The 11,319-nt window shown below is 35.5% G+C and overlaps 1 protein-coding gene across 1 annotated transcript; it reads right to left on the bottom strand.

Annotated features, from left to right (window-relative positions):
• Positions 1–2,959: 2,959 nt before the first annotated feature.
• Positions 2,960–6,735, bottom strand: pnrc2 (proline-rich nuclear receptor coactivator 2). Its single transcript, XM_056475100.1, has 3 exons — positions 6,582–6,735; positions 5,858–6,075; positions 2,960–5,680 (listed from the first exon to the last, which is right to left on the bottom strand). Exon 3 carries the CDS (start codon positions 5,657–5,659, stop codon positions 5,213–5,215), a length of 447 nt encoding a protein of 148 aa, XP_056331075.1. The 5' UTR covers positions 5,660–5,680; positions 5,858–6,075; positions 6,582–6,735; the 3' UTR covers positions 2,960–5,212.
• Between the last annotated feature and the right edge of the window lie 4,584 nt (positions 6,736–11,319).

Raw genomic sequence — 11,319 nt, 5'->3', positions numbered from 1 at the left:
TGCGCGAACAGTTCCTCGTTTAACAAACCAATACGTCACCTTTTCATAATAAAAGTTCCAACGTTGCGCAGTCATGACGTCACGTTTTCTTCAGACGACAAAAGACACACCTTCGAAAGAAGAAATCACTAAACTACAATATAGTATATACACTATATACAATAAAACTACTATATAGCAAACCAAACTTCATTAGTGCATACACACACACACACACACACACACACACAAATAGAACTGAGATATTTACCTGTAAATGTTGTACCATCAACTAACTTGAGTTGACGACAAATTCAATAATCGTATGATGCGGATTTTTTAACCATAAAACAATTCCAGCTTTTTCCTTTTCATATGGCTGGCCACATATAACATAAATTGGGACGTTACTTGGAATATTCCACATAAGTATTTGCTAAGTAAAATAAATCACATATAAAATATTACATAGACGCCTTGTAATAGTTTACTTAGTGAATATATGCTAGATATTGAAAACAAACGTACATGTTGTGACTTGGAAAGTAACATAATTCATCTTTTTGTGTGAAACTATGTTGGATGGAACTATGTTTCTCTCAGAAAAGACAAAGGTTAATTTTTGTTTAAATATTTTTGGCATGGTTTTCTTTTATTATAACTCTAAATCTTGCATTAAGTACATTGTTAATATTTTTATTATAATGGGTAAGTTCTTTATTCACAAGTGTAAATTTTTGTAAATTTAATAAATTGACTATATATATATATATATATATATATATATATATATATATATATATATATATATATATATATATATATATATATATATATAGTAATGTAAAAATATTAATTATTGTTTTACAGTGTCACAAAAAATGATGCTATATTGATGTGCGTATATCCGCAGCTGTATCCTATCTAGTCTTTACCGCAACAAATCGACCTGCAGTTCCGCATTTTGCAATGGCAATGGAAATTGTTAGAGGCTGTTTTCAGTTGTCAACTGTCGGTCTGTAAATGAGTCTATAATTAACATAGAAGACAGAATTCATCTTTAAATCCACAATAGAAGTTATATTAAAATTACATACAATGCGTTTTAAGATCCCAACTAACCAACGGTTACATGTTTATTTTAAAAAAATGTACAGGCAACATTTTGAGGGTTGTAAACAAAACCAGTGGTCCCAACTTATTTCCTGTTGTACATTTTTAATTTCTATAGCTTCCGAGAATCCAAAGAGAGCCACATATTGATAAATAATGTTAGAATAGCTGTTTTAACATTGTTATGATTGAAATGCCTCTTGTTACAGTTAAGAAATGGTTTGATAAGCATGAAATGTTCATGGGCCAATGACACGACCGCATTGAAATGGTGTACGTTGGTAGAGTAGTATTGTACATTTTCAACTAGGCTACTTTGCAAAAAATAAGTGATTTGAACTGTATATATTTCGTGGCTGGTTGTTCAAATTTCCTTCCTTGTCTCCTTCACATGAATCAGTAATGTTATGTTGCCAGCTGGTGGTGCTGTGAAAAGCAAAACCGAAACCATTGCGCCCATGTTGCGCACTTCATTTTCCATAGCTTTGTTAAGCGAATCTGACTGAAATATGTTCGCATCTGAAGCTTTCGAGAAGGATTATCATGTGCTGAAAGTAAATTTATTATAAGAGAATATTATTACGTATCGTTCCTCCACATATTTCTGGTCCAAATTAATATTTGTCATGTTGATTCCAGATTAAATAAAATAATCTATGGCCTATTCACAAAAAGGGTTTAGATTAAATCAGGACTAGGCCGTAGCTAAATTACGCTATTTAAGCACATTTATACAAATGGCCAAAAATATTTTACTGGTGTGCCCCTGGAGACAAAAAAAAAAAAAAAAAAAATGACGTATTTTCACCGCAAGTTATTTCGAGTTGAGACAGCTCAAACATGCAATTTAATCTTGACTAGCCTTAATCTTGTTTGTGAAACCGGGCGCAAATTTTATACTAGAGAGTAAACGGTGATACGCAAATAGGCCACACCTACAATCAAGCTCACATTGCCATTAGGAACCAACATTGATTGATTCATGGCATAAGCCTGAGTTCAACGTTTATGACTTTGCATCAAACAAATTTTAATATTTTAATTGTCTGAAGCCATACAGATCACTTCTGAAGTTGACTAAATATCATTAACTTAGAGATAGTTTACCAAGAAGCGACATTTACTCATTTACACCCTTTATTTGTTTCTTCCTCCTGTTAAACACAAAAGAATATACAGTATTTCTAAAACATGTAACCATTGACTTCCATAGGAGGAAAAACAAATACTGAAATCAATGGTTACAGGTTTCCAATATTTTTCAAAATATGTGTTTAACAGAAGAAACTCAAATAAGGGGCGAGTGATGACAATTTTAGGTGAGCTATTCTTTTAATGCATATGATAATCATCCCTAAAGACATTTTGAACCAAGTCTCACAAATAATCGCTGATTTACAATAGCTTTATGCAGTTTAAAAGTAGTCAATCCAACCCTAATATTTATTTTAAATCTTTTCAAAGAACTGTTAAAAAAATAATAAAAAATGTCAGTGGTTCTTTTAAATAATTCGATTGACTCATAATAATGATAAGCCTGTTATAAAACTGAGTGCTGCTGTGTACGTGAGCAGACAGAGTTTTGGCCAACTGTATAATCAGTTTCCATGGCCCACAAGTAAATGGTTTCAAAAATCTGTGCTGAAGTCCAACATACAACGTCAGTGTTTGTTCAAGGCCCCCAGCTCGAATTGCAATTGCTAATATTTATAAATCACTAATACTGCATTTCATCTCCATTAAAAGTGTTTAGGTTCATAGTTTACTGAGGGTTAATGCATTAAATTACACCAAAGATGACTACAATCACTACTTAGAAATGTTTACGTGTAAATACAAAAAAAATCAGCACACATTAGGACAATAGTGGGGGGAAGGGAAGGAATTTTATTTTTTTTTGATAACCAAATTACACAATCTTTTAGTACATACCAATTGTTTCAGGGCTCTCAGTTTTCTTTTCAAGTGACATTTTCAAGGTTGGGATAAATTCAAAGCCAATTGTTCAGGACACAAATTTAGGAAAAGGACTTTTACACATTTCATTTAAAATAGACATGTCTTTTTGTTTCATTTTAAAAAGGCTAAAAAATGTTATCCGCCATTTCCGGAAGTAACACGCAGCATTCATTTGCTTTAAACACTGGCCTGCGGAGGAAAGACCAATGATTCAATGCAAATGCAACACTGCTTTATGGACTCTGTATAAAGGGCAAAATAATAACTGTTATAACATAACAAAAATAAATAAAAACTTTTCTATTTGCATAGACAACTTAAAAAACGAAAATGTATAAAAGTCCCTTTCGATTTCAAATCTTTTTCCTTTTTTTTTACTTGCACTTAAAGCTTGTTCTGCCCCATACACGGTGCATTATACAAAATAAAAATCATGTGCAAGATCACTGGCAACAAACCGCACAGTGCAGGGGTTCTGACGCACTATAGGCAACATTTTCTTTTTTTTTTTCTTAACAAAATATTTTTCTTCAGCATTTGAAAACAAGCCATGTCCATAGCATGACTTTTACATTCAGTGTTATTACTAAAAAATACTTTATCTGCAGGTTTCAAATGTTCCTGCACAAATGTACAATATGCTACAACATTTTATACATTTCATTATTTACATGGCTCCATTACACACATCAGCTTTGTTTTGTCGTCTTTAAGATAGCTATTAACATCACGTTCTGCAAGAGAGGTAGTTTTCCACCACACTCATAACTAAGTGGGAAGGGGTGCTTCATCACATATCCACAGTCGAAAGAGCAACATTGTCTGAAACGTTTGAACACAAATGAACATCAGTGCAAGAATAACAACAAGTGAGAAAGGGCAGTGTATGTGTGTAAAATGCCAGCAGTCTGCCTTCTTTTAAAACAAACCATGTAAACATGTCCACACTGGACCTGCGCCCAATTTCTCAGTTCCCCCGTGCCATAATACACACATTTCATAACTTAATGCTTGGGAAATCAAAATGCATCACAGAGCAAACAAGGCTATGAGACGAGATCAGAGAAAACGTACATCCTACAGTCTCGCGTCATAACCCTCCTCCGCATAATTGCCCTGTGATCATTCCAAAAGTACAGCGAAGGTTTAAAAAAAATGATTCGTCAACCAAAACCTTGATATACGCTTATGCCTTACCCAATGATTTATGGCACTTGTAACCAGATCTGGTCAAGCAAGATGGGGACTTCCAACAAAAAATTAGCTGATTACGTCGCTTTGGTAAACATTAAAAATCACACTTAGTTTTCTAAGCTATAACATAAGGGATGCAAAAAGTTTAACGCTGCAATAGAGCTTGAGAACCATAGTGAATTCAACACCTATAGTGCAATGCGCACAGCGCCATTAAAAAAGTACAGGTGTTGAAAGCACAAGGTCCATTGTGCCACCTCATTAAGCTTGAGGTTAGTCATCTGACCTTTTCACTTAAGCTTGTACCCCTTCATGTTCTGTTTGCTTAGGTCTCCCTGCAGAACAAAGTCGAGTGGCTTTTACTTCCCAAAAAGCAAAACAAAAAGAGATACCCGGAAATGCAGTATGCGCTATTACGCTACAGATGCTGCTGTGCTTAGCACCAAGAAGTTTCTGGCACTCCCAGCTTGATTAAAACTCAAGCCGAGAGTGAGCATCAAACCTCAGCAAGCAAGAAAAATAAAATGCGAGATATATCGGAAAGTAAAAACAATGCGCAAGTTGTCTTGACGTCTATTTCTAGGTCTAGCGGAGAAAAAAAAAAATCTGACTGTCACAAACAGCCATCAAAAAAAGAACAAAACAAAACAGGAGCATAACAGAGCAATGAGTTAAGGAGGACATCCAGTTCATCGTTTGTCATGGCATATGGCTCCACAAAGACTTCTTGACCACTTCTTAAGACCACAACAGCGTAATAACTAGTTTCTTTGTTTAAAAAAATAAGTTAGATGAAGGACATTAGGAGGAACATCTGTCTACCAAATGATCATCACCTTATTAAGATGCAGATCTAAAAATAGCTGTAAAATATATTACGCAACTGGGGCATTCAAGGAGAGGGCAAAAGGCCAAAGTGGAGCCTTTATCACGTATTGGCTTAAGAGAGCAGCAGTGAGAGACCTTGTTAGGCCTGAACCTTCAGGAGGCTCTTTAACTGAAAGGTCATCATCTCACGATGATCGCCCATGGGAAGAGACACCCAGTGGCTAGGGGGCTTGGGCAGCACACTTGGGGATGGGGGCTCACTAAACTTGGCTCCGGCATAGTTCTGACCACACTGAGCTGATAAAAGTTTGTTCAGATGGGACTCCCAATTCTGATCGTATGGTGTGGCAAAACGAACAGAGCCATTCTTCTTGTCTACAGACACGGCCTGCCGCGCCTCAGGAGACCAAGAATAGCTGGTGCCCTTCTCACCCCTGCGAAGGTGATGGGGCACCCCTAAGGCTCCTGAGGAGGCGGAATGCATCACTCCATTCTGGTCTCTACTTCTCTGTTTGCCCCTGCTAACCGGCTGGCTCTTCTTGGGCGCTGGGCGATCTGGAATGTTGTATCTCTCACCACCTCCCATTATACTTTGACTGGATGTCACCTAGCAGAAGACAAAGGTGTAGATTTGTTAAATTAAATAAAGTATAAATTTCAAGTATCTTCAAAACAGGCTGAAAATAATCAAGCGTCCTGTGTTGCAGGCTGGCATAAACAAAGGGCTACGTGCAGAGCGAGCCCGTCCCCGCCCATCCCCCACTCGCTTCCTCTTCCTACCTACCTCTCTGTTGTAAAAAAGTTGAGTGCGTGGTTCTTTTCACTTTTTAATTTCTCCTCGCCAATTGGGCTCCAGGTCCTCGAAGTAGTTGATCTACTTCTCGCTGCACATGTATGTCCAGCAAGATCTGAGGTTTTCATGTGCCAGAGAGCGTTGTTTTGTCGTGGAACCGAGTTGAACATGAATTCACCTCGGCGCACGGTGCTCTAGAAGCCGTAGATCTAACAAAACAAACATTTGTAAGCATTTAAATCCACAGAATATACAGTAGTTTGTGGCTAAAAGTATTTTTAAACGAATACCCAATCCCGATCAAATCATTTCTTTGTGTAAATGTGAACATATTACAATGAAACATGGACAAGCGATAAAAAATGTTTGCTTATAATTGTTATTTACTAGTCAAAGAATGGCCCATTTTAAGGGGAAATACATAAAAATCGTCCCATTTGTTATTACATAAACAGCATCCAATCTTCCTCCTTTACGTTCGACGCCTTCATACAAGCGATTATTTTCGACAAAAAAAGCCCAGCTTTTCAATAAACTCGAAAGTACACATCAGTGTTACAAAGTTTTAGTAGAAAAGTTCGATTTTAAATGATGAAAACAAGCGTATTAGGTCATCTTTTTTGGCCCCGTATCAAAACAAAGACTCTTGAACGCAACATGGCGTCAACACTGTCGACGACTCCCTATCTCTTTGCTCTGTGGAAGAACAACTTACCGACTTCCTCAGGCTTTGATGGAACAAGCCCTTCGTACCCCCTTGGTCTCTTCTGTCAGCTGTAGCTGTAAATGGAGAAAATATTTCCCGATATGTGAAGCTCAGTACAAAGCCGAGGCTACAGCGGAATGATGATGTTCTCCTTCTCCAGTCTCCGTCTAACAACAAAATGGACCCTCAACAAAGCATAAGTAGTTCAGACGTGTTGTGCTGCGGCCAATCAGGAAGCAGCACTGTGGACGCGCGGCCAATAGGAGTGAAGAACACGCCTGTTGCCATCGTTCCTGCGTCACCGATCGTTTTGCGTGTTTATGTGGAATTTTTGGTTACTGTAATAACTCGAAGGCATAAAATAACTATCACATGGTATCTTCCGGTTGGTGTAATCTCAAAATGCACACATTTAAACCTGATGGTTGGTGTCCATGGCACATCCTCGTGTAAAAGCACAACACACGTAGAACTGTGTGCATTATGTAAACATCTGGTGAACAATGAAAGAAGATTCACAGGCTTTACGTATGATATTTTAGGAAACACAATCAAAAATACTTCAGATGGCCCCTAATATTGAAGTGATTATCTGGCGAACGATGAAAGAATATTTACAGGCTTTAGATATCTAAAAGGACTTCAGACAAGCCAACTGATTAAACAAAGAAAAACATGGTTATTGTAGTAAAACCATAATCACAATTTTTATGCTATACCAACCATGTTTATGAGTTTAACCATATGTTTAACCATGTTTTGATGTAAAACTGGGGTTATACAAATAGTAATCAATCAGATATGGTAAGTATTTAGTATAATGGAACAGATACTGTTGAAGAAATGATCATATAAGACAAAAAGTACAAAATACTTCTTTATTTAATCCTTGATTCATTGTAATGGTTAGCAACGAGTCCAAATGTGAAAATGCAGTATAATAACCGAATAAAACAATAGATGCAACAATAGATAGGAGCCATGATCATGGGTGAGTGTGATACAGGAAATACTTTGTCTTTTAAATCGAGACGATGACACATCCTGCTTGCATGTGACAACATGTATAGATAAAAACTGTGAAGTGGTATCTGCCACCAATAATAATAGGAGGGAAAGTGTTTGAAAAGCTACAGACAAAGGTGTTGTTTTGGGGGTGTAGTGTCTTAAGTCACTGAATAGATTATTGGAGGCAAATGGGCCATTTGGTGTTTCTGAACCAAACTGTCTGCATATGCTTTATGGCACTATAAGACTGAGAATGTTTTAAGTCTTTAACAGCTGTGAGAAGTAATATGAACATTTGGTTTAGGCCTAATTTTAACTTATCAACTTGATGTTTTGTTTCTAACTTTGCTTTCAAGAATGTCCAAATAGAACTGAATGTAATTGGAAATTAAACCAGGCTTATTCCGTTGTTTACAGTGTGTACAATAGCTAAATGCACAAACACTCCTGCTCAAGCAGACCTGTTGCATAATACAGCACTTGTTTGCCAGTTTAATGAAAATCCATGTTTGGTCATGGAAGGGCACACCCACTGAACGCAGCCTTGGCTTAGAGCTTTCCAGGGGGCTTGGTCAAAGTTTGTATACTATGTTTGGAAAGTAGGTCGGGAGGGAGGCTCTTGTCGGTCACGATTTGAGAGGAGGTCAATGACCAAATTTGTCAATGTTAAGGAGAGCAAGAAACAATATTGCATATTGAACTTGACTAAGATATTACCACAAATACTTTCCAAGTAATTAGCCTATTGCGTTAAATGTGAAGATCATAGACATTTACAAAAATAACTTTGAACTGTATTAGCATTGCAATGTTTAGGCTGCAAAGACCATGTTTTTAATTAATTAAAAAAAATTAAAGTTGTTTTTATTTACCCAGATGAAGGCAAGTGTTTGCCAAAACACATAGCCACAGATTTTAGGAATAACCATGTCAATAAAGACTTTTTAATATTTATTCCACATTTTGCATTCAAATTGGTATTCAGAAATATTTACACACCATTTACTGCAGTTTGGTTACTAACATTTCAAATTCTCCAAAACAATATAGGTTTGAAAAGAAAAGGTCAATATAATTTGTATTTTTTTTTAGATACATCATTTTAATTTCCTTATTAAATAATAATTCGTTTTTACTTTATTTTTAAAACATGAAAATAAGATAAATTTTTGGTAACAGTTTTAATCAATTGTCTATTGTTATTTATTTACTAACATGAACAGATCAATACATTTATTCCCTTTGTTTACTTAATTAAAAATTTCTTGTTAACTGTTCATCTTAACTGAATTATGATTAATAAATGCTGTACAATTGTTCATACTTAGTACATTATGTTAACAAATTCATTTAACTAATGGACCATTGTTATAAAAAGTTACCAAATTTTGTTTGATTAAATAATAATTCTCTAAATGAGAACCCAAAGCTGCCAGTAGGTGGCGGTAATGTTTAAGGCTATTTGTTCAATCGTTCAGCAGCGAAGTACACATTGCACGCACAAAAGTTTATGTGGCTTTGGTAATGTTTTCGTTTGTGTAACTGAGCAAACAGACAATATAGCATGTATGCGGTTTCTTCCCATACTGATAAACTTCCAGTGAACGGATAATGTGACTTTTTTCCATTTTATATGGTTCCTTTGACAGCATTGATGTTGTAATGTAACATCAGTTAAATAGACTTTGGCATTCATTTAGTTGTTCAAGCGTAAAACGAGACAAAAAGCCGTTTACTCTCCCGCATTCATCAGAATCGGCAGGCTAGCGCAGAAGCTCCATTGAATATACTGGGTAAAATAAATGTTCATATTTTAAAGACATGGCAGGGAAAAATGTAATTTAATGCAGTGCTTCTTGTACAATATGAGACCTACTTTATATCGGATATCACTCACCCAGTAGAGATCGCTGGTTTTTAAAGAAAACAGACCTTAAACGTGCTAATTTTGTAACGCATACAGTTCACCGGAAGCGCTTAACCCAGGTTACTGACAAATTAAAAGTCTTTAGCATGCTTCATCATAGACCCTATTGTGTCTGAAGTATAACATAATAATGTATTATTACAAATCGCATATTCACTCGTGCTACTAGACAAAACAGCAGTCATCATGTTATAGGCTATTGGTCCCATTGTGTGGTATTGCTTAACTATATCACTTGAAAAAAATATATGAAAAAAATACTTTTATACTTGACATTTTTGCTCCAGTATTTTTAATTCAAATAAGGGCAATTGCATTATACAACAGTGTATTATTCTGCCTATAACAATTTGCATGTCTTTAGCCTATAACAATTTGCGTATTTATATGTAAGGGCTAGGCATGGGACGATAACCATTACAGGTATACAGGTATAGGTATACCGCAGTTTGGAAAAGTCAAGGTTTTAAAACCGACAAAAGCTTCTGTAATAGCATACTGTTCCTAAGCGTAAAATTTTTTTGTTACTTTTTTTTTTTTTAGGACAACAGTATCTCCAGAGACAAGATATCCAAAGATGCTATTTTAAATTGTAAAGAAATCTGTGTTTTTTAAACTAATGAAGACAGCAGAAGTCAATGATTCATTTTCATTATTGACATGTTTACTGCTCCAAATTATTTTAAACCTTTCAAAAAATAAAATATATTATTTTCAAAGGTAATTTTTTTACCCAGACATTTTAAAAGAATATATTTTAGTGCAGCGATCACATTAACGTGAGACTGTGAAACCGTGATATTTTTAACCAAGGTTATACCGTCAGAATCTTATACCGGCCCATGTCACTAGGAATCATTCCATTTATATATCCATAAACATTTTCAATAGGTATTTAGATCTGGATATAGACAGATGGATAAACTTACTCTTCAAAAGGACAAATGTTGAACATGGGATACTTTGGCAATCAAAATATGTTTTCAGTTGGATAGATACCGCACATGCCTGAGAACATAAAAGATTTACATGCGCCACCTGTTGATAAAAAAATAACGTTACGCCCAATACATGCCTATTGTGAAAAGATAATTTGTCGAAGTTGTAAACAAAGACATTATCCCTGCAAACACATAACGTTCCCATATGGTTCCCATTTAATATTTATTTTGGGAACTAAATAAAACTGTTCTGGGAACGTTTTGTAGGTTATCTTATGGTAGCCACCATAATATAATCTTCCCAGAACATTCCCTGCAGGTAATTTTCAATGGAGTACTATAAAGTTTATCTATTGTCTGTCTATTTACATTAATAATGTTTATTTAAATATGTCACTTGCCATTTTTACTAACTGCATAATAAATGCTAAATAGGCTATGTTTCATTACTAGAAGTTCAAAATGATAAACATTCAAGAATTTCTTTACTAGACGTGTTTTTATAGTTCCTCACAAATTCACTTCTCCTCCACCACAGCCTTTCAGAATAAGCAATCACAGGGATGGAAATGTCTAAAAATTGGGACAATGCACGTAAGAGGTAACCGATATTTCCATCCACCAGCTGCCACATGATATCAGTGCATTTATGAAATAGAGCAGTATGAGGAAGCTGTGGTGAGGAGAAATGTTTCAGTATTCATTACACGATGATTTTTATGAAGAAAACACTAAAGTTCCTCAAAAAATAACGGGTTTGGTGTTTTCCATCGGTTGCTTTTGCTTTGCTCAGTAATGTCATTTTAATGGTTAACTTTACTTCTGCACATATAAGATGAAAGCGTCGTAGTTCATGTCATAACAGCTGGGG

The sequence above is a fragment of the Danio aesculapii genome, chromosome 16, assembly GCF_903798145.1.
Source record: "Danio aesculapii chromosome 16, fDanAes4.1, whole genome shotgun sequence".
Lineage (NCBI taxonomy): Eukaryota > Metazoa > Chordata > Actinopteri > Cypriniformes > Danionidae > Danio > Danio aesculapii.
Note: the sequence above shows the minus strand (reverse complement) of the source record. Positions and strands in the feature narration are given on the sequence as shown.